The sequence below is a fragment of the Ranitomeya variabilis genome, chromosome 4 (assembly GCF_051348905.1).
Source record: "Ranitomeya variabilis isolate aRanVar5 chromosome 4, aRanVar5.hap1, whole genome shotgun sequence".
NCBI lineage: Eukaryota > Metazoa > Chordata > Amphibia > Anura > Dendrobatidae > Ranitomeya > Ranitomeya variabilis.
In genome coordinates this window covers 354,662,209-354,686,673 of record NC_135235.1, presented here as the reverse complement: position 1 = coordinate 354,686,673, position 24,465 = coordinate 354,662,209, and the positions used below count along the sequence as shown (strand labels likewise).

The following is a 24,465-nucleotide window of genomic DNA, read 5'->3' as shown; positions in this document are numbered from 1 at the left end:
TTTTCTTCTAGCAAAATGGCACCGGCGTATTTGCCAGTAGATGCTATTGCGAAGGCACGGCCGGCGCCATTTTGAGAAAGAATTTTTTTTTTCTTTCAGAATAAATGTATATCACTAAATACAACAAATTAATGCATATCATAGATGAGATCATGCTGCAGCACAGGCGCTGCCGTCGACTCCTGCATGCTGAATGTGATTTTTTTTTCTTTTTTCAATACATATTATATTCAGTATGTAAAATAGGAGGCAGGTCAGTGAGGGATCAGTAACCTGTAATAAACCATACAGATGCATATTTAAGCAGAGCACCACATAATGACCCCTCCCCCACAGGCCACTCCGAAGCAAGAGACTCTCATTAACTGAAAATAAAGATTAAACAACAACCAAAAGGTATAATTTTAATCAGTATAACGACACCAACCTGACATTGTCTGTAGGTTACTGTGCACAATCCTGCTGACAGGTTCCCTTTAATTGCCTCAGGAAGAGATTGACAGTGACATTTAAGACGTTATCAGCAGCGATCAGATCTAGCTCTGGTGCATTAGTAGAGTGGGCTCAGCTCCTAAGACCTCTCCATAAACCAGCAGTCGCCTTGTGGTGATGTGCTTTGAATGTTCGTGCCCAGCAAAGTTTGATGCTTTTCTGAACCACATAATTACTATTCAGCCAAGCTACAGTGCCTTGCGAAAGTATTCAGCCCCCTGGAACTTTTCAACCTTTTTCCACATATCATGCTTCAAACATAACGATACCAAATGTAAATATTTGGTGAAGAATCAACAACAAGTGGAAGACAATTGTGAAGTTGAACGAAATGTATTGGTTATTTAAAATTTTTGTGGAAATTCAAAAACTGAAAAGTGGGGCGTGCAATATTATTCTGCCCCTTTACTTTCAGTGCAGTAAACTCACTCCAGAAGTTTATTGTGGATCTCTGAATGATCCAATGTTGTCCTAAATGCCTAATGATGATAAATATAATCCAACTGTGTGTAATCAAGTCTCTGTATAAATGCACCTGCTCTGTGATAGTCTCAGGGTTCTGTTTGAAGCACAGAGAGCATCATGAAGACCAAGGAACACAACAGGCAGGTCCGTGATACTGTTGTGGAGAAATGTAAAGCTGGATTTGGATACAAAATGATTTCCAAAACTTTAAACATCCCAAGGAGCACTGTGCAAGCGATCATATTGAAATGGAAGGAGTATCATACCACTGCAAATCTACCAAGACCCGGCCGTCCCTCTAAACTTTCATCTCAAACAAGGAGAAGACTGATCAGAGATGCAGCCAAGAGGCCCATGATCACTCTGGATGAACTGCAGAGATCTACAGATGAGGTGGCACAGTCTGTCCATAGGACAGCAATAAGTCGTACACTGCACAAATCTGGCCTTTATGGAAGAGTGGCAAGAAGAAAGCCATTTCTCAAAGATATCCATAAAAAGTGTTGTTTAAAGTTTGCAACAAGCCACTTGGGAGACACACCAAACATGTGGAAGAAGGTGCTCTGGTCAGATGAAACCAAGATCAAACTTTTTGGCAACAATGCCAAACGATGTGTTTGGCGTAAAGGGAACACAGCTCATCACCCTGATCACACCATCCCCACTGTCAAACGTGGTGGCAGCATCATGGTTTGGGCCTACTTTTCTTCAGCTGGGACAGGGAAGATGGCTAAAATTGATGGGAAGAAGGATGGAGCCAAATACAGGACCATTTTTGAAGAAGCAAAAGATGGCGCAACAAAGTATTAAGTTAAAGGGGCCGAATAATATTGCACGCCCCACTTTTCAGTTTTTGAATTTCCACAAAAATTTAAAATAACCAATAAATAACTTCACAATTGTGTTCCACTTGTTGTTGATTCTTCACCAAAAATTTACATTTGGTATCTTTATGTTGGAAGCATGATACCATATGTGGGAAAAGGTTGATAAGTTCCAGGAGGCCAAATACTTTCACAAGGTACTGTACATCACATAGCATCTCCTGGGTAGTCCTATTGTGGCTTACCAAATGCAAATCTGAGACTCAGGCTTTTGTTCACTTGCATTGAGAAAGCCTCTTCCAGTCCACACATAAGACAATATGAGAGCCAAAGAGTCTGAATTGTGGTCACAAGGCTGAAGAGAGAATCAGACCATCGATGGAGACCTGAAATAACTCAGTTCATAAGGACAATACATATATATTGGTTAAGAATATACTTTAGTGCTTCTTTAAATCTTTCTAGTCCTTATAAGTTTTTTAAAAAATGATCAGGTAGTGATGTTTTGCAAGTTGCTTTATTAGGCATTACGTCTTTTATGGTGTAATTCTAACTTCACTCATTGAGTACCTGGGTTGTAAGTCTGATATATATAACTGTACCACAGTTTAATTACAACTATGCAATGAGAAAGTATAAAGTTACTACTAAAGTGATTAGCCAGATAACAAACTTATGATGATGGGTTTAGTCAGAAACAAACACAATTAATGGTCCTGTAAATGTTTGTGCTTTTTATCAGTGATGCTGATGTGTCATTGCGAGGAAAGAAACATGAACATTATCGGCACATTCGTTCTCACATCTGGAAGGAGCATGGCAGAGCACAGGTTCATGGCTGGAGTATTCCTCCCGTTTTAAAGAACACGGTAAGCAGAAATACAGGTGCTTCTCACAAAATAAGAACTTCGTCAAAAATTTAATTTATTTCAGTTGTTCAATGCAAAAAGTGAAACTCATATATTATGTAGAGTCACTGCTGAGGTGTTATGGAAGCCCAGGTTGCTTGGATAGCAGCTTTCAGCTCATCTGCATTGTTGAGTCTGGTGTCTCTGATCTTCATCTTGACAATACCCCATAGATTCCCTATGGGGTTAAGGTCAGACGAGTTTGCTGGCCAATCAAGCACAGTGATACTGTTGGTTTTTAAACCAAGTACTGATATTTTTGGCAGTGTGGACATGAGCCAAGTCCTGCTGGAGAATGAAATTTCCATCGCCAAAAAGCTTGTCTGCAGAGGGAAGCATGAAATGCTCTAAATTTCCCTGGTAGACGGCTGTGATGACTTTGGTCTTGATAAAACACAGTGGACCTACACCAGCAGATGACATGGCTCCCCAAATCATCTCTGATTGTGGAAACTTCACACTAGACCTCAAGCAGCTTGGATTGTGTTCCTCTCCACTCTTCCTCAAAACTCCGGGACCTTGATTTCCAAATGAAATGCAGAATTTACTTTCAGCTGAAAACAACATCTTGGACCACTGAGCAAACAGTCCAGTTCTTTTTCTCCTTAGCCTGGCATTGTCTACTGGTCTTGAGTGGCTTGACACAAGGAATGCGACAGTTGTAGCCCATGTCCTGGATACGTCTGTGTGTTGTGGCTCTTGAAGCAATGACTCCAGCAGCAGTCCACTCCTTGTGAATCTTCCCAAATTTTTGAATGGCCTTTTCTTAACAATCCTTTCAAGGCTGCGGTTATCCCGGTTTCTTGGGTTGGAGAGAAGCTGCCAAAGATTGGCCTCAGATTAGTTAGTCAGCTGAGACATTCCAGTCCCATCCAAAATTTTAAAGTGTGTTTTCTGTGAAATACTTTTGCATTCCTAAGTAAAAACATTTAGGTCTGCAAATGTGCAGTCATACTGTGATCAATGCATCTTGTGCATCTGGTAGCATTAATCAGCTGACAGGTTCCTGGTAATATTACTCTGTTCCAGATCTCCTGCATAATCTGAGCAACAACCCATAAATATCTGGGATTCTTAGGTGATTTGTTCGAGAAAATCTCCATTGCTCTTGACTTTAAGATGCATCTGTTGGTAGAATCAACCCTTGTAAGCCATCCATATGCGCACGAAGGTCATAGAAAGCTGAAGAAAATTATATCTTGGTTTCTGCAATCTGATGTGGTCTTCTAGAGAAAGCCAGATTTTTTCTTTTAGTATGTAAATGAGCTGTTAAGATCTACTGGCTGGACATAGATCTCTCTGAGAATCTGTCTCCAGAGCTCATTTTAAATATAAGGCTGTGATACCAGTGTGAGACATGTAATGACTGACAGTCTGTTCTCCTTATCTACATGTCTCACAGTGGTAAAGACATCGGATAGCAGATATCAAGATATCCTCTTATTCAACTTTCTATGACATTCTTGCCTATATAGACTGCAGATAGATTGATTCTACTGACTGTCCCTTTTTTAAAGGGGTTTGCCAGTTATAATTCTCTTTTCTCAGTGGGCTGGGTTAAAATAATAAAATGAGCTGTTGCCCATCCTTCCTTAGTCTTGCACTGCCTATCTGCCACTGCTTTAATGATTGTTTACAGACTGCAGCAGTGACTTCATGACTACAGCACAAATCATCGCTGCAGCCAATCTCTGAGGTCTGCAGATTTTAATAGGGTGTGAATGGTTTACAGTCCAGGCTTTGCAATCGCCCATTGTGATTGGATAGTTCTCTTTGTACAGCGAGTCCATTGATAGGTTTGCTTTTGTGATGAGTCTGCCTCCTTACTTTGATTGTAAATTTGGGAACATTACATGAAATAGTTACTGTATGTTTTTCTCTTGAAGGTATTTTTTTTTACCTTTAAATGACCACTCCAATATTTGTTTTTCATTACGCCTACCATTAGCCAGCAGTAAAATACTTCCGCTGTTTCCAGCGCTGCTCTGGTCCTCTTCTGCATCATGTGATGGAAGCTTTCGTTCCTTTCTTAGTGTAAACCTACTCGAGCCTTGTTCTGAGTCTCAGGATTACATTGAGATAGTGAGTTTTGTACCACAGAGAAGACGCTGTGTGAGCCGGGTAGTCACAATTGCTATCACATGATGCAGGAGAGGACATGAGCGTCGTTGGAATCTAATCTTACGAATGTATGACTTTGTGTGACATTAATCCATTTAATTTATTGTATCACTAGGTTGATTCTCAAGTGGAAAGTGAGCTCAGGAATGCTCCTGTACTAGTCCAACTTCGTCTTTTAGATCAGAAAGACCCTAGAACAAAGGTAAATGCCATTTTAGTGGCCAAAGCTTCAAACTGATAAGACGAGGGGCATGGTTAAAGGGGTTTTCCAGGCTGACAAGAAAGGTCCTGAATCATGTTGGTGTGCAATATGCTCAGTGTCAAGTATGCGATTTGCATAGTTATGGTAATTAGCTGACAAGACTCTCATCCTCTACTCTGTGTTCTATTGAGTCAATCTCAGGAGAATTTGGTGGAAAGGTGGCTGTAAGGGGTGCATAATTTTCCGCACAAAATCTGCATCTCCTTGCAGAAAACGCAGGTGCGGATTTGCCGCAGATTTTATGCAGATTTTGTGCGTTTTTGTTGCGGCATTGATGCGGATTTTGTGCAGATTTTCTGCGTTTTTTACCCATGCGGATTTCTATAATGGAAGGGGTCAGAAACGCTGCAGTTCCGCACAAAAGAAGTAGCATGCTACTTCTTTTGATCAGAAGCGGATTTCATGCTGATTTTTACGTATCATTAGCACAGCCTTTTTTTTTCCTATTGATTTACATTGTACTGTAAATCACTTTGCGGACCTGCATCGTTTCTGTGCGGAAAAATCCGCACTAAATCCGCATCGTTTGCACACAGTCTACGGGTATGCTTCCACGGTTAGGAAACGCTGTGGATTGGACGCTGCATACAGCCGAATGTTACAGCATAGTGGATGGGATTTATGAAATCTCATCTCCACTATGCGTGTACGCACATGCGGCGCGAACTGTGTGCATTAAAAAATATATATTTTATCTTACTTAAAAAGATTCAAACGATGTAAAATTCTACATTACCATTCAACATTTAATACTTTGTCCTCCAGTTTTTTTTTTAAATCGGAAAGTCAAGTAAACATGGTCTGAAGTTGTAATGACATAATTTGTGACAAAGTTTTAATAAAAGTGTTATCCACTAGTCTGGCAACCCCTTCTGGAATGAAGCAATGACCCATTTAAAGTAAAAACAGTACTTGCTCACCTCCTGGATTGTCATACATTCAGTGTTGTTAGCGATTTGTCTGGTGGTGATTGTGTGACATTATATCCTGTAAACATGGCCGCCGATCATCTGCAATGTCAAACAAGCGCTGACAGGCACAGTTCAGACACTGCTGGGATGGCACCAGTCCATGAGGTGAGTAGATGCTGCTTTTATGTTAGGGGGGGCACTGTTACACTTAAGAAGGGGTTGTCCAGCTAGTCACCCCCTCCTTTAAAGGGAACCTGTCAGCAGGTTTTTACACCCTAAACTAGTGTTCGTTATGTAAAGTCCATTCTTTTGTTTTAGAAATCCTTATTTACATTTTATGGTAAGGAGGCTTATTCGCCGTGCAATTCTCCTCTGGGAAATTTTATATGCAAATTGTCTCTTCAGAGAAAAAGGGGACTTGAACTCTATAGTGCCACCTTTTGGAAGTAGCGATCCTACAAGTCACAATCAACCCTTTAATCATGAGTCTTGCAATATGACTTAGTATGTGCCTTGGCAAAACTCATTAGAGGGAACCTGTCACCCCGTTTTTTCAAGATGAGATAAAAATAGCATTAAATAGGGGCAGAGCTGTGCTGTACATTAGTGTATTTTTTGTGGCTTTATTCCCCACCTATGCTGCCGAAATACCTTTGTAAAGTTGCCGTTTTGGGCTGTCACTCACGCTGGTCTGGTCATATGGGCGTGGTGACATCGCTGTTTCTCCCCCAGATCCTGCTCATCTTTCTGTTGGTGGCGTAGTGGTGTGTGCATGCCAAACAGGCAAATCCACAGCACAGTTGAAGGAAAAGAGCGCGATCTGCGCTATTCAGCGGTTTATCGGTGGGCGTGGCCATCTTCCTGAGGCCGCGCGTGCGCCGCCGCAATCTCCATCTGCGCACGCGCGGCATCCCGCGGCCATTTTCCTGAAGCCCCGGGAAGCCGAGCACTACCATCTGCGCACGCTCGGCCTCAGGAAGATGGCCGCGCCCACCGATAAACCGCTGAATAGCGCAGATCGCGCTCTTTTCCTTCAACTGCGCATTGGATTCGCTTGTTGGACATGCGCACACCACTACGCCACCAACGTAAAGATGAGCAGGATCTGGGGGAGAAACATCGATGTCACCACGCCCATATGACCAGACCAGCGTGAGTGACAGCCCAAAACGGCGACTTTACAAAGGTATTTCAGCAGCATAGGTGGGGAATAAAGGCACAAAAAATACACTAATGTAAAGCACAGCTCTGCCCCTATTTAGCGCTATTTTTATCTCACCTTGAAAAAACGGGGTGACAGGTTCCCTTTAAAGGGTTGATTGTGACTTGTAGCATCGCTGCTTCCAACAGGTGGTGCTATAGAGTTCAAGTCCTCTTTTTCTCTGAAGAGGCAATTTGCATATTTACATTTTAGAGAAACAAATTGGCTAATTTTTATGCAAATGAACCACAAATGCAGCTTGGTTGCCACTGTACTTACAGATATCTGGCTTCTCTTCTTCTTTTCCCCTGCACGCTGCCTGTCTCCTGTCACTGACTTAATGGTCAATCTCGTCTCCCATGCCCGAGATCTGGTGCAGGCGTCCTCATTCCCTGGGGTGGCGCATGCGCAGATAAATAGTCTGACTCTCACATTGTGATCAGGACCTTACTGCGCATCTCATAAACGAAAACTTGAATTTGTAAAACAAAGGTATGGATTTTATCAACATTACAGTGACATTAGTTTGAGATATAAAAACCTGCTGATAGGTTCCCTTTAAAGAGTAACCATTGTTTATTCAGTCTCCCATGACAGCACCACGAGAGAGGGGATCCGACGTTCAGGGACAGAAAACCTCCATATACAAAAAGGCGGCACCTCTCCCACGCATCAGTTGGTTTCCTGTCCCTGATGGAAACCCTTTTCCTACCAGGGTCCAGGGCGTTGACCGGTGACTCGGTTGGTAGCCTGCAGGAGGCGGGCGCTGTGACAGTTCTGGGGGAGGAAGACACACCACATCGCAGGACACAGGAGCGCCGTTCATCCACCCCTGAAGGATTCTATGCCTCAATACACACCAGCAAGACGCTGAAGCGCCGCTGATATCACTTAACAAGGTTCTTTACTCAGAGACGGATCGCCCATTAGGTCATACTAATAAAGAGCTATATTTGCCCTTGGACATTACAAGGACAATGTCATCCATATTAGAATTGCTCACTATACCTGGATTAAGCGTGACCTTAGACTAAGACCCGGGAGGGTCAAAACGTAACCATTCTGAGTCGCATGTACATTTTTTGTATAAATTGCTTTCTGTTTGATCCAATATATTTGATTGATTCTTTCTATATTCTATATTTAAAATAAATTAGCATTTTCAAAAATCTATATTTCTGCATAAGATATTTCACTTAGGGAGTGCGGTGGATCTAGTATACTACTGGGGGAGGAAGAGGCGCCTGGGCCAGGACTTGCTGATGCGGATATCGAGGGGGGGGGGGGGGGTGTGCTTAAAGATGGACACTGCACAAGTTCCAGTACTTCTGAGCCATTGTCATAATGGAAGTAAGTGAAGAGCAGGTGAGCCCTGCACAGCAGCACATAAATACTGTTCAGAAGCCACGTACTGCCCGGCGCAAGACCCTTGACGACACGGGTGATGAGCAGGCAAGTGGTTGGTCCAGCCGCAGGAGCCCCCCCAGAGTGGATGAGTCCGCAGCGTTGTCTGAGATGTGCCCCCCTCATAATCCGGTACCTACTTACTGCAACACTGGGAAGTCTTCCCCTTATTTCTCCTGTTCTGCTAGCGAAAGAAGTGCACAGGGAAGTCAAGCCTGAAGGAATGTGCCCTTTGCAGGTCCCCCTTGCCGGACTCCTGTCCGAAAAGATTGTGCCAGCCCTGTGTCCAGCAGATGGTGAAGCTTCACTGCCGGCGGAGGGAGGAGAGGCAACAGCCGCTAGGGTAGGGTACATTACCTCATGCTTGCTGCTCCCCACAGGTAGTGGAAGAGACACCTAACTTTGCCGCAAGCCTGAAGGAGATTATTAGAGCAGAAGTGAGGGAGTCAATGAAGTGCCTATCCCAGGGAAAGGGTTCCGAGGAAAAGGAGAAAGGACGTAAATCAAGCTTTCCAGATTCAAACTCCTCTATTGACTATATGGGAAATGAAGACTCCTGCAGCTCATCTCCTTCATCTCCGTCTTCTTTGGGAGAGGACTCCGGCCGCTTTTGTTTCCCCTTAGACCGTGTGGATACGTTAGTGAAAGCGATCAGGGGCACTATGGGGGTAGTAGAGTCCAAGCCGGAACATTCTGTTCAGGACGTCATGTTTGCTGGGCTGGATCAGAGGAAGCGCAGGTCTTTCCCCTTAAATGGAAAAATCCAGTCTCTGGTCTGGAGTGGAAGGGGCCGGAGAAGAGTGTATCCCTGCCTCCAGCATTTAAGCGAAGATACCCCTTTGAGGATCCTGTAGTAAATACTTGGGATAAAGCCCCAAAACTGGATGCGGTGGTGACCAAGTCATCAAAAAAATCCTCGTTGCCCTTTGAGGACCCGGGGACCCTAAAGGACCCTTTGGATAAGAAGGCCGACACGTTCCTTAAAGGAGATGTCGGCAGGATCCCTGAGACCAGCATTGGCATCCATATGTACGGCCAGTTCAATGATGGTCTGACTGGACCAACTACACTATGTTCCAAATTATTATGCAAATTACATTTTTATCAGATTTTCCTAAATGGTCGGTGCAAATGACAGTCAGTCTAATAAAAGTCATCACCCGTTAGATTATACATCAAATTTTATTGAACAAACCTCCCAATGATAACAGTATAATCTCCAAAATGAATAAAAACTCAAAATGCACTGTTCCAAATTATTAGGCACAGTAGAATTTCTAAACATTTGATATGTTTTAAAGAACTGAAAATGCTCAATTGTGGAATTTGCAGCATTAGGAGGTCACATTCACTGAACAAAAAAGCTATTTAACGCCAAAACATCCCAACAGGCCAAGTTACATGTTAACATAGGACCCTTCTTTGATGTCACCTTCACAATTCTTGCATTCATTGAACTTGTGAGTTTTTGGAGAGTTTCTGCTTGTATTTCTTTGCATGAAGTTAGAATAGCCTCCCAGAGCTGCTGTTTGGATGTGAACTGCCTCCCACCCTCATAGATCTTTTGCTTGATGATACTCTAAAGGTTCTCTATAGCGTTGAGGCCAGGGGAAGATGGTGGCCACACCATGAGTTTATCTCCTTTTATGCCCATAGCAGCCAATGACTCAGAGGTATTCTTTGCAGCATGAGATGGGGCATTGTCAGCATGAAGATGATTTTGCTTCTGAAGGCACGTTTCTGCTTTTTAGACCATAGAAGAAAGTTGTCAGTCAGAAACTCTATATACTTTGCAGAGGTCATTTTCACACCTTCAGGAACCTTAAAGCACCTTACCAGCTGTTTCCCATGATTCTGGCCCAAAACATGACTCCTCCAACTCCTCGGTGACATTGCAGCCTTGTTGGGACATGGTGGCCATCCACCAACCATCCACTACTCCATCCATCTAGACCATCCAGGGTTGCTCAACACTTATCAGTAAACAAGACTGTTTGGAAATTAGTCTTCATGTATGTGTGGGCCCAATGAAACCATTTCTGCTTGTTAACACTGTTTAAGGGTGGCCGAATAGTAGGTTTATGCACCACAGCAAGCCTTTGAAGGAGCCTATACCTTGAGGTTCGAGGGACTCCAGAGGCACCAGCAGCTTCAAATATCTGTTTGCTGCTTTGTAATGGCTTTTTAGCAGCTGCTCTCTTAATCCGATGAACTTGCCTGGCAGAAATCTTCCTCATTATGCCTTTATCAGCACAAACACATGTGTGCTCAGATACAGCCACAAATCACTTAACAGTACGATGATCACGCTTATGTTTTTGGAAAGTTTCTAATGTTTTCATCCCTTCACCAAGGCATTGCACTATTTGATGCTTTTCAGCAGCAGAGAGATCCTTCTTTTTTCCCATGTTACTTGAAAACTGTGACCTGCTTAATAATGTGGAACATCATTTTTAAGTAGTTTTTCTTTAATTAGAATCAACTGGAAAAATAATTATCACATATGTTTAAGATTGATTTCAGTGATCCATTGAGCCCTGAGACACAATACCATCCACGAGTTTATTTGAAAAACAAAACAATTAAATCTTTGACACTTAAATCCAATTTGCATAATAATTTGGAACACAGTGTAGAGACTCAGTTAAAAGGGGAAGCCTCTTGTGAGACTATTCTAAGCACTTTACCGGTGATTCAGGGGGCCATAGCATTTTTGTCTGATGTCTCAGCGGATTCATTCACGATGGCAGCTAGAGCGGCGGGCCTCTCTAACGCAGCTCGGAGTGCGTTATGGCTAAAGTGCTGGCCAGGGGATATTCAGGCAAGGTCCTGACTTTGTTCCATTCCATGTGAAGGGGAGTACCTCTTTGGACTGGTCCTGAATGAGCTTCTAGAGAAGGCAAAGGATGATAGAAAGAAATTCCCCAGCTTGTCGACCCCTTCCTACCAGTGTCCCTTCAGTAGAAGAAGGTTTAGTCGTAGAAAGCCTTCCACAGACCAAGCCAAGTGGGATGAGAGGAAGAAAAGAGGTACTGGGTTCATGTTTGTTGGCTCATTGCGAGAGCGTAAGAAACTGCTAAAATGACTGTCGGGGTAGACTGACTGCTTTCTATCCAGTCTGGTTACGGATTACCAATAGTGACTGGGTGCATAGCCTGTTATCATCAGGGCTGAGATTTTAATTTTCTGCTATCCCCAGGACAAATTCATGGTAACCCCTTCCCTGTCGTCCCCCTCATAACAGGCCGTTCTAGAAGCTGAGGTCCTGGAACTGTTCCATAAGGAGGTCCTGGTGGAGGTTCTGAGGCCGGAGAGGGGTAGAGGATTCTACTCCCCTCCTCTTTCTGATTCAGAAACTGGATGGCTCCTTCAGGACTGTCATTATTCTTAGAGCTCTAAATGTGTCCTTGGTAGTGCGCCCCTTCAAGATGGAATCGATTGGTTCAGCAATAAAACTAATTTTTGAAAACTGTTTTATGGCTGTGTTGGATATAAAAGATAGTTACTATCACATGCCTATCCATGCAGATCACCAGCGGTTTCTCAGGTGGTTTTAGTCATGGGGAACACAGTTAGACATTTCCAATTTAGAGCTCTCCTCTTCGGTCTTGCTGTGGCCCCTTGCGTTTTTACAAAGATGGTTGCCGACGTCACGGCCCATCTGTGTGAATCAAACATCCTGATTATTTCCTACCTGGACGAGTTTCTTATTGTAGGCAGGTCAGCAGATCATTTTTTAGTGCTGGTAGAGAGGACGATATCCACTCTGGAATGCTTGGGGCAGCTACTAAACATTAAAAAAAATCTTACCTGCAACTCTTAAAGGTGCAGCAGTTTCTCAGGCTCATTCTGGACTCAGAGAGGCAGGAGTGTCATCTGTCACCTGATAAATTGATTCACCTTGAGCACCAAGTGTGCATAAAACCATCCCACTATGTCCTTTAGGCAGGCTATGTCGCTAACCTCCTGCATTCCGGCAATCCGGTGGGCACAGCTTCATGCAAGAACCTTATGGGACGTGTTAGTTAATGATAGTGCCCTTAGGGGATACCTGCAGGGACCGGTGACCTTGTCCCCAACATCTATATGTTCCCTGAGGTGGTGGTTAGACCGGGATAACCTGTCCAGGGGGATTCCCTGGGGAAATCACATAACCCGGGTGATCACCACGGATGCTAGCCTTACTGGTTGGGGGCACATATGGGGGAGGTCGTAGTCCAGGGCCTATGACATCAGCAGTTAGAGAGTTCATCTAACCTGAAGGAGCTAGCGGCAGTAGAACTGGCAGTTAAGGGGCTCATTTTATACCTGCAAGGTCATCACATAAGGATCCTCTCCGACAATCAGGTTGCGGTGGCTTACATCAACCACCAAGGTGGAACTCAATTCAGACCCCTAATGGAGTTGACAGAGTGGCTGTTTCAAGTAGCAGAGGAGCATTTTCTATCTTTGACAGTGCTGCGCATATGAGGAAGATTGCATAAAAGAAGTCTTAGGGCACCACAAAATACTAGGGATCAGGGATCACTAGCCCCACACTTAAAACATGACTATGTTAATACTCAATTCTTGAGTATTAGCATGCACATAAGAGGAAAGGACAACATTAGGGCAGATATTTTGAGCCGCAACCTACTAAGGCAGAGAGAATGGACTCTGAAAAGTGCTGTCTTCGACCAGATTGTGTGGATGTGAGGTCAGCCGGACATAGACCTCTTTGCCACCAAGAAGGACATAAAAGTGAAATGGTTCTGTTCTCTCGACCTCAGAGAGAAACCTTTGGTGGTAGATGCCTTCTTGATAAAATGGGACTTCAACCTGGGGTATGCCTTTCCCCCTTATCCCTTTTGCGGTGAGGAAGATCAGGAAGGACAGGGCAAGGGTTATAGTAATAGCCCCTTTTTGGCCCAGGAGGGCGTGGTTCTCATGGCTAAGAACCATGTTGGTCTCCGAATCATGGGTGTTACCAGAACATCCAGATCTCCTCTCCCAAGGTCCAGTCTACCAAACACAAGTGGCGGGGCTTCACTTGACGGCATGAAATTTTAAAGGTCGTTACTGAGGGATAAAGGCTTTTCCCCCAATTTAATAGCCACTCCTAAAGAGTAGGAAGGTAATTGCGATCAGGATCTACGCTAGGACCTGGAGGAAATTTCTAGCTACCTCGGGGAGTGGGTGCCAATAGGTCAAATTCTGGAGTTCAATCAACGAGGTCTGGAAATGGGTCTTCCAACAATACCCTTAAGGTGCAAGTTTCAGCCCTGGGGGCCTTATTTAGCTGTGACATCGTGGGTATTTACTGGGTGCCCAGATTTATTCGAGCATCAAGCAGATCTAGGCCCATTCATAAACAAAGAATTATGCCGTGGGACTTGAACTTGGTTCTCACAGCCATGACGGTGCCCCCGTTTGAGCCCATTACCTCAGCTTCGGTGAATGTGCTCTCCCTTAAGGTAGCCTTCTGTGTCGCAGTAACATCGGCGCGGAGGGTGAGTGATATCCAGGCTCTTTCTTAACTCCCTCCATCTACAAAATCGAACAAAGTCCAGCTCACCATGATCGACATCCTCGGAGCACAGAACCGCTGTGTCAAGGCGTGGAGAAGTCAAAGAAAAAATGAGGAATCCAGCTCAACGAGGTAGTGAAAAAAACCCTTTTCTTTATTCACTTGAAAAATATGTTCAGTGGAGGATAAAAAACCCTTCATGATTAAGGGTGCTTGATCACCAGAAACGCGTTGATATCGCATTTTATCCTTTGTAATCGCTGATGTTTTTATCCTCCACTGAACATATTTTTCAAGTGAATAAAGAAAAGGGTTTTATTCACTACCTCGTTGAGCTGGATTCCTCATTTCTTCTTTCCCTCCATCTACACAGTTCCTGGATGACAGGGTGGTACTTAGGCCTGACCGACCCAGCTTACTCTCCCAAGGTAGCCTCCAGATTCCACAGGTCACAGGAGATAGTTCTCCCTTCTTTGCTTCCCAATCCTACTAACCAGAAAGAAAGGAAGCTCCATAGTTTAGACGTTAGAAGGGCCTGCTAGAGTATCTACCAGTCACTAATCCTTGGAAGAAGGATAATGCCTTGTTTGTCCTTCCAGGGCACCAGGTAGAGTCTTAGGGTGTCAAAGAGTACTTTAGCTAGGTGGATTAGGGACGCTATTTCTTTAGCATGTGCATCGAGTTGCAGGCCGGCACCGGACGGTCTAAGGGCGAATTCCACTCGAGCCATGGCAACCTCATGGGCGGAGAGGTCGGAGGTCTCATTCAACCAGATATGTAAGACAGCTACATGGTCTTCTCCTTCCACCTTTTATATTCTTTATAGTTTGGATATGGGTGTCTCCTCAGATCTCACCTTCAGTATAAGGGTGCTGCAGGCTGTGGTCCCATCCTAAGGCAATTATTACCTCTCTGTAATTATTTTGTGGTGCTGTCATGAGAGACCGAATAAAGTCTTAGTTACTTACAGGTAACGGTATTTTTCAGTACCCATGAAAGCACCCTTACATTCACTTCCTTCGCGTGTAGGTGTGCACTTCTTCATCCAATAAGTTTTCACGTGTGTGAAATTGTTCAGTGCTAGATTATTGTATATATTTCTGCCGTTAGCCATGGAGGTCCTCTCGGGCTCTGTAATCCAACTGATGTGTGGGAGAGGTGCTGCCCTTTTGTATCTGTAGGTTTCCTGTCCCTGAAGGGCAGATCCCCTTTATCATGGTGCTGTCATGGGCTCCGGAAAAAACTGTTACTGGTAAGTAGCTACAGTAAGACTTTTAATTTTATAGATTAATAGTGTAGATGAAAATAAGCAATTTTTCAATATATCTTATCAGAGAAATCTGCTTCTTTCTCCACCTTGACTGATTTATTCACTCTTAATTAAAGGATAACATGTGTACAATCTATATTCAGTGAAGACAGATTTTCCCATTACTGAAATAGATGACAGTTGGTGTCTGTAAAATTCTGTGAAGAGGAAAGGGTGAAGCTTGAGGCAGAGAAACATTCTGCTGCAAGTGCTCCTGAAATGACAGTTGCAACTTTCCATAGAACTTTATATGCACCGACTGTCATCTGTTTCAGTAATGGTAAAATCTGTATTTACTTAAAGGGAACCTGTCACCCCCAAAATCGATGGTGAGGTAAGCTCACCGGCATCAGGGGCTTATCTACGGCATTCTGTAATGCTGTAGATAAGCCCCCGATGTTACCTGAAAGAGGAAAAAAAGAGGTTATAATATACTCACCTGGGCGGTCCCGCTGCTGGTCCGCGGTCAAATGGGTGTCTCGGGTCCGCTCCGGCGCCTCCCATCTCCATTCCATGACGTCCTCTTCTGGTCTCCGCGCCGCGACTTCGGCGCAGGCGTACTTTGTCTGCCCTGTTGAGGGCAGAGCAAAGTACTGCAGTGCGCAGGCGTCGGGCCTCTCTGACCTTACCGGCGCCTGCGCACTGCAGTACTTTGCTCTGCCCTCAACAGGGCAGACAAAGTACGCCTGCGCCGGAGTAGCGGCGCGAAGACCAGAAGAGGACATCATGGAATGAAGATGGGAGGCGCCGGAGCGGACCTGAGACACCCATCGGAGCGGGACCGCCCCTGGGTGAGTATAATCTAACGTCTTTTTCTTCTCTTTCAGGTAACATCGGCGGCTTATCTACAGCATTACAGAATGCTGTAGATAAGCCCCTGATGCCGGTGAGCTTACCTCACCTTCGATTTTGGGGGTGACAGGTTCGCTTTAAGACAGATTTTATCCATGAATTGCGAAGTTTGAGAACAAAAGATCAGTCCAAGAAGAGAAAGAAGCAGATTTTCTCTGATAAGATATATTATAAAATGTCGTATTTTCACGTGTAATACTGTCTATGGGGAATATAAAGGCGGTTGCTCTTTTGTGATTTTTTTATGGTGAAGTTGATGAGATTAACTAAAGATTTGGTACTAAGGGTATGTGCACACGTTGCGGATTTCTTGCAGAAAATTCCTGAAGAAAACCGGAAATTTTCTGCAAGAAATCCGCATTTTTTTTTTTGCGTTTTTTTTCCGTTTTTTTCGCGTTTTTTTAGCATTCTGCAAGCGTAATTAGCTTGCAGAATGCTAAAGTTTTCCCTGCGATCTGTAGCATCGCTTGGAAAACTGACTGACAGGTTGGTCACACTTGTCAAACATAGCGTTTGACAAGTGTGACCAACTTTTTACTATAGATGCTGCCTATGCAGCATCTATAGTAAAAGATAGAATGTTTAAAAATAATAAAAAAAATAAAAAAAATGCTTATACTCACCCAGACATCTCACCGGCGTCCGTTCCGTATAGCTGGTCTGTGCGCACAGGACCTCCCGTGACGTCACGGTCACGTGAGCGGTCACATGACCGCTCACGACCAATCACAGGACAGTGACGTCATTCGGCGAGGTCCTTCAGCGCACACCAGGTACAGAAACCGAACGGCAGCGTGCGAGGAGGCGGCAAGACATCGAGGGTGAGTATAGGACTGTTTATTATTTTATTTCTTATTTTTTGACCACTTATATGGTGCCCAGTGCGTGGAGGAGAGTCTCCTCTCCTCCACCCTGGGTACCAACCGCATATAATCTGCTTACTTCCCGCATGGTGTGCACAGCCCCGTGCGGGAAGTAAGCAGATCAATGGACCCCTAGGTGTGCGGAATCCCTGCAATTCCGCATTTTTAATGAACATGTTGCTTTTTTTTCCGCTATGCGATTTTTTCGCGGAAAAAATCGCAACATTTGCACAAAAAATGCGGAATACCCTGTAAATAATAGGAGGCTTATGTAAGCGTTTTTTTTCGCGTTTTTATCACGTTTTTATAGCGAAAAAACGCGAAAAAAACGCTAACAATCCTGAACGTGTGCACATGGCCTAATAGCACCATTTTGATAACTGGGCTATAGTGTATTAAATAACGAATATTGAAAGATGGTGAAACACAATTCTGTAATATTGACATGATTGCTTTAATTGTGTAGGTTAGTGTTATCATGACAATATGGAATATATATTATTTAATACTTTGGGACTTTGCACTAAAACCATATTTTTAACTCCTTAAAAATTCAGTTCTTTTTGTGATGTAAAAAGGTGTTCAGACTTGCGGAATGGTTTCTTTAATTGCCATAGAAGTAAATGGAGAGCACAGTGTATGCATGTTCATACCAAACCGAGCGTGCAGGTGTTAATAAGGACAGGGAAATGTCAGACAGCTGTGGTAGTGGCCTTCCTCCCCTGAAACCAATCCTGTGGTTTAAGTGCCTATATAAGCCCTTTGCAGTCTAAGATCACAGACTTTACCAATATGATCTCTCTGCATTTTTCTTGATAATTCTTAATTCTGAAGTTTAATTTGCTTTGATTCTTTTTCCACTTATGAAACACTATGGCGTATGTGTTTTTCAGCTGTGGTGCGCAACTGCAACATCAACCACAGACTCCATGGACAAGAGGAATGAAGTCTATGTAAGTCCACCTTTTGTTACATGTTGCTAAATGTCTACCTAGTATTATATGTAAGTTATGTTAACGTTGTGGGTTCTAGTGAAGCTATAAGGTCAGTCATCCCAGTAATTACTACGAGATGACCACATACAAGAGCACAACTGAATATAAGGGGAAGGGGGAGAAGTATGTGAAGCTTCAAGCCAAGAATCATCAGCCTAAGGCTTCTTTCACACTTCGGTTGTTTGGCGTCAGTCAGCTCCGACATCGTGACGGATCGACGGATCCGTCTAAATTGTTTAGAAAACGGTTCTAACGAATCCATTTTTTTGACGGATCAGTTATACTGATATGTCAAAAAAACGGATCCGTTAGGACCGTTGCGACCGTTTTTACATCTGTTATAACCATTTTTTGATGGATCCGTTTTTTAAAAATGGAGGATCTCAATGTGATTGGCTACTGGAAACTACTGGAAAACTATATATACAGTGTATTTACACCACATCTTTGAAAGGTTGTAGAGAAAGAGGCAAAGATGGAAGAGGTGCTGGCGAATATTGTGAAGATATGTGCGGATTTCACTTTTGAGGCTAATCTGTTGGCAGTCATCGTTCGTGACAAGGAGGACGAAAGACTGTGCATCCTGCGGCAGCGGCGGGAGAGAAGGCTGTGGATCCATCCTATCACAGCCCAACGCATGACCCGTGGCGATTATTCCACACTGTATATTGAATTGAGGGAAAATCCTGAAAAATTCTTCAGCTATGTGCGCATGAAAGCGGAAAATTTTAAATTTTGTTGGGCCATGTTGAAGAATCAATACGGAGACGAGACACCCAGATGCGCTTCTCCATATCACCAGCGGAGCGTCTGATGGTGACTATTCGCTAAGTTATTCTTTTTTTTTTAATGATTCTCATTGATCAGACTTATAACTGTAATGTTGTTTTTTGAAGTTTTTATTATTGTCTTTTCCTTTTGTTAACAGATTCCTTTGCAACTGGAGAATCGTTTTCATCCCTACATTTCCAGTTCAGGCTTGGGATATCCACAATCTCAGGGATCATCAGAGAGACCTGCCGGGCATTGTGGGATTGCTTACAAGTGGAATATATTCCAGAGCCATCACAGGAGAGGTGGCTGGAGACTGCCCACAATTTTGAAGAAATATGCCAGTTCCCAAATTGTGTGGGAGCAGTCGATGGGAAGCATATAAGGATTGTCAAACCTTATGGCTCTGGATCTGAATTTTACAATTACAAAAAGTACTTCTCAATTGTATTGATGGCCATAGCCGACACACACTGCAAATTTATCGCTGTGGATATCGGTGCGTATGGACGCGCAAATGACTCCCAGATTTTTAAAACTTCACCAATGGGGCGTCGTTTGTATGGAGAGACATTTGACTTTCCACCGTCTAGACCTCTCCCTGGAACCACCGGTCCACCATTACCATTTGTGTGCGTTGGAGATGATGCCTTCCAGCTTTCACCACACTTGATAAAACCCTATGGAAGTAGTGGACTGACCCAGAGGAAGAACATTTTTAATTATCGCTTAACCAGAGCACGAAGAGTTGTGGAATGTGCCTTTGGCATATTAACTGCTAAATGTTAATATGCTAATATGTTAATAATAGAGTCCTACTAACTGCAATTAAACTGCAGACTGACACTGTTGATGATGCGGTGAAGGCTTGTGTGGTACTTCACAATTTTGTATTATCCAAAGAACATATTTCCCTGGAGGATGATGTCAGAAACCACCTTGCAGGATTACCACAGCACAAGTTTTCACAGTCCAGTAGCAGTCTCCAGAATGCGGGACAATTTTGCAGACTACTTCATGTCTCCTCAAGGATCAGTTGACTGGCAGTACGAAATTTTGTAAATAACATTTTTTTCACACTTGTAAATATACCATGTTTTTTGTTTTGTTACAAAACCTTTGGACTTTAACCTCGCAGTATTGTATGTTTTGTACCGGTACCCCTTTACACATTTTCTACTGTTACTTTTACCATAACCTTGGTGGTTTTTATACAGTTTAAAAAAAAAAGGAAAGACAATAAAATTGTTTTTAAACCAAAAAAGTTTTTTTTTATGTACAAGTTTACAGGTTCTCATAATTTGGGGTGGAGATAGTAGCGGAGGAGCTGAAAGGGCGGACCACATCGATAGTGGGGGACAGGACATCACGGGGAGGAACAGAAGTGGAATGGGTGGTGAAAACATGAGGTTGGGCAGGGAGTTGAGGTACAGATGTGGACTGTGGGAGGTATGGTGAAGGTGTTGGTGGGATTGGGAACGGTGAAGTTAAAGGGGAAGAATGGAAAGGGGAAGGAAGGAATGGTGAAGGAGTAGACGGAGGATGGACGGGTGGAGGATGGACGGGAGGAGGATGGACGGGAGGATAGACGGCAGCTTGAGGGGGGAAAGGTGTTGAAACATGAAGGGTAGGTGGAGGGGCTTGGAACATCACCTGCGCTAGAGCAGAGTGGCAGCCTTGCATCACATGCACCTGCAGGTCAGGAGTTAAATTTTCCATGTGCCTGAGGGCCGACTGAAAAAAACAGTGTCTTGGTGACTGGTTTGCATCTGAATGCATCCTATCCAGATGACTGCTGAGTTCAAGTATGCTTTTGTTAACCATATTGTACCCAGCAGATGTTTGTTCACCCAAAAGCTTGATGGCATTCTGGAAGGCTGCATTCAGATGCAAAAACTCAGGCGCATAGCTCCTTTCCTGACCTCTCTGGCGCTGCCGTCCTAACCCCAAAGGTGGTCTAGATGTTGCGGCAGTGTCAGAGGGGTGGGGTAAAGGGAACTCTAAATCACCTGCAGCTTCCTGTGACAAAGTCTGCCCTGCTGCTCCAGCGCTGGTGGATGGGGCCGAGGGATCAAACAAAAGGGAAGGTACAGATACAGAGGGGTCGGGTCTTTCGACGTGGTCCCCGGTGGCGGACTCCTGTGACATCGCTCCAGAGGGGTGCAACTCTGATGCAGGCACCCGAGTGCTGCAGACAGTGCTGTTAAAGAAGAAAAAAAAAATTAGTATCTTGATATTACAATTGCCCTTGCTGCCAAAAAAAATTGAAGGTTACACATTTTAACAGTTTGACTGAAAACATGTGGTGTTGAATATTTACCTTCTGCTCAGCAGCGTCGACCGGAGGAACGACAGGGCTCTGGCATATTTGTACCTGCTCCTGCGTCCTCTAGATCCACTCGGGGCCTGCATCTCCTTGTTAAACTCCCTCTTGAAGCGATCCCTGAGTGACCGCCACCGCACGATAACCCTGTTACCTGGAAAGATACCGCAAAAATTGGTTACTATACAACACATTAAATCATGCTAACATAAGTTAATGAAGGGTGAATACTTACGCGCTAGATCCTGGACCCCAGCGTCGAGTTCCTCCCAGTTCTCCAGAACAGCACCGCACATTTCCTCCCATAGCCGTCAGGTGATGAACTAATCAGCATGGCGGCGGTCCGCCATGTTCCACAGCGGCTCCCGATATTTGACCTCTTGGATGAGGGTGTCCACATCTATCCCCTCCTATTCCTCAGCCTGTTCGGGAGCACGCTGTGAAGCCTTTAACAAAAAAATAAATAAAAATGGAAAGATTATACTACATGAATTTTAAAATTTACTTAACACCAAACCAAAAAGGAACTTACTCTGACTGCCACGATTAGCATTCCGACGACTATGGGAGGTGCTTCGAGGAACTCTAGGGCGAGCCCCGGATTGTGAAGACTAATAAAAAAATAAATAAATAAATTATGTGCTTGGATGGAGGCATATGTATTGTGTGTGCTGTGCTGAATGTTTGTGTTAGGTGTAGTATGTTGTATGTGAGGATCTGTCTCTGCAAAACTTACACTATGCGCTCCCGCTCCTTGCATTTCTCCACTCTGCCCGTCTCCTTCTGGAAGCCCCTCTGCTTCAGCTTCCTGTGAAAACAGAATAAATACATATAGGGTTCAAAAACGTATGTTACCATAGTTGTACCCAAAAAAATTATGAAGAAAAAATATAAACACCTCAGGTGGCTGACGATGTGATGGGGGGTCTCCCAGAAGAAGACATTATGGTCCCTGTTTCAAACTTGGAGGTCCTGCCTGCATCTGTCTTGGGTTCCTCTTGGTCCCTAGAATCTGAAAGTATAAAGAGAGTTCTAAGCTACTATACAAAAGGATAGACGCAGCTTTCGGGACTTTATACTTTCATCTGTTTTCAAAACTTGGGGGGCCTGCCTGCATCTGTCTTGGGTCCCTCTTGGTCCCTAGAATCTGCAAGTATAAAGAGAGTTCTAAGCTACTATACAAAAGGATAGACGCAGCTTTCGGGACTTTATACTTACATCTGTTTTCAAAACTTGGGGGGCCTGCCTGCGTCTGTCTTGGGTCCCTCTTGGTCCCTAAAATCTGCAAGTATAAAGAGAGTTCTAAGCTACTATACAAAATTATAGACGCAGCTTTCGGGACTTTAAACTTACATCTGTTTTCAAAACTTGGGGGTCTGCCTGCGTCTGTCTTGGGTCCCTTGCTTGGTACCTCTAAAATCTTCCAATTTAAAGACCGTTTTAATTAGAATGATTATGTATTGGTATGCCAACTTACATTTTGATTCCCCCCCGACAAAAAATTATCACACCAAAAAAAAAATAAAAAAAATGAGTGTTAACTTGATATGCTTGATGCGCAAGCTGCCAAACCCTTCACCTCCTGTTTCCCCCACAAAAAAAACAAAATTCCTTGAAAGCAACACCAAAACTACTTAAAACTTGATATGTGCCATGCGCATGCTGGTAAACCTACTCCCCCCGAGACAAAGTATCAACCTTATAAAAAATTTCCCTCATTCAAAGTTAAAATACCAATACCCAAAAATGTCAATTATGATTACCCTACAGTTACTATTTTCTAAAACCAGATAACATTTTCTATACCAATGGTTTGCATTCCGTATTTGTATATAGAACCTTTATTGCATGTATACCCAGTGTTAAATTTATCTTGAAATCAGACTACGGACAGTTTTGTGGAATTTTTATTACTATTTTTTTTTATTAATTTTTTGGGGGAAAGTAGGAGCTACACTGCTCTTTATTTTAAATACCAGTACAGTATGTTAATGTATGAAAAATAACAAAAATGCAGGACACACACATCACACGGCATTTATACACACACACCACACACATTTCACAGCACAGCCATTCAAAATACCAGCACAGTATGAAAAATAAAAACATGCAAGGCGGGCGGTCGGGCACACACACATAACACGGCATTTATACACACACACCACACACATGTCACAGCACAGCCATTCAAAATACCAGCACAGTATGAAAAATAAAAATATGCAGGGCGGGCACACATTCTCACACACACACACACACACACACACACACACACACAGGGTCTTGCTGGCTGCTGGCAGGGTCTGTCTTGCTGGCTGCTGGCAGAGTCTGTCTTGCTGGCAGGGTCTGTCTTGCTGGCTGCTGGCAGGGTTTGTCTTGCTGGCTGCTGGCAGGGTTTGTCTTGCTGGCTGCTGGCAGGGTTTGTCTTGCTGGCAGGGTCTGGCTGCTGGCAGAGTCTGTCTTGCTGGCAGGGTCTGTCTTGCTGGCTGCTGGCAGGGTTTGTCTTGCTGGCTGCTGGCAGGGTTTGTCTTGCTGGCTGCTGTCAGAGTCTGTCTTGCTGGCAGGGTCTGGCTGCTGGCAGAGTCTGTCTTGCAGGCTGCTGGCAGGGTCTGTCTTGCTGGCAGGGTCTGTCTTGCTGGCTGCTGGCAGGGTCTGTCTGTCTTGCTGGCTGGCACTTTGTTCTCTCTTGATGGCACATTGAGGAATGAGGCCCACCTGTCCTGTTTATATAGTTTTGGGGTTGTCTGGGCAAAGCATCTACTTTTTGGAGCATGCTCAATTGAAAAAAGCGGATTGGGGCGACGGATCCGCGAAATGACGGATTGCGACGGATCCGTCGCCCATAGGCACCCATTCTAGGAAATGGCAGACGCGACGGATCCGTCGCAAACCGCCATTGAGGCGCAGACAAAAAACGTTACAATGTCCGTCAATGTCTAGACAACGTCTGCCAAATCTCGACGGATCTGTCGCATGGCGGATGGAACGGACGACCATCCGCCACAATCCATCGCTAATGTATGTCTATGGGAAAATAGCGGATCCACAAAAAAAATGGCGGATCCGCTATTTGACAAAAATGGCGGTTTCAAACTGACGCCAAAAGACTGAAGTGTGAAAGAGGCCTAAGTTGTTAAGAGACCCACTAGTGTAAATTAAAACCAACGCTCGCACATGTCAGACTGCGTTGTCTTACAAATATACTGTTAGCCCTTTTAGACTTCATTCCTAATACAGAAAAATGAACCAAGAATC

At 44.0% G+C, this 24,465-nt stretch overlaps 1 protein-coding gene across 5 annotated transcripts in view; it reads left to right on the top strand.

The window, feature by feature from the left end:
- Nucleotides 1-24,465, top strand: part of LOC143764762 (C-Jun-amino-terminal kinase-interacting protein 4-like) — a 951,487-nt gene that overhangs the window by 732,377 nt on the left and 194,645 nt on the right. For all 5 annotated transcript variants that reach the window (XM_077250696.1, XM_077250698.1, XM_077250699.1 and 2 more), the window contains 3 exons: nt 2,524-2,650; nt 4,926-5,012; nt 18,012-18,071. In XM_077250696.1, coding sequence (XP_077106811.1) covers nt 2,524-2,650; nt 4,926-5,012; nt 18,012-18,071 — 274 coding nt within the window. The remainder of the gene's footprint in view (nt 1-2,523; nt 2,651-4,925; nt 5,013-18,011; nt 18,072-24,465) is intronic.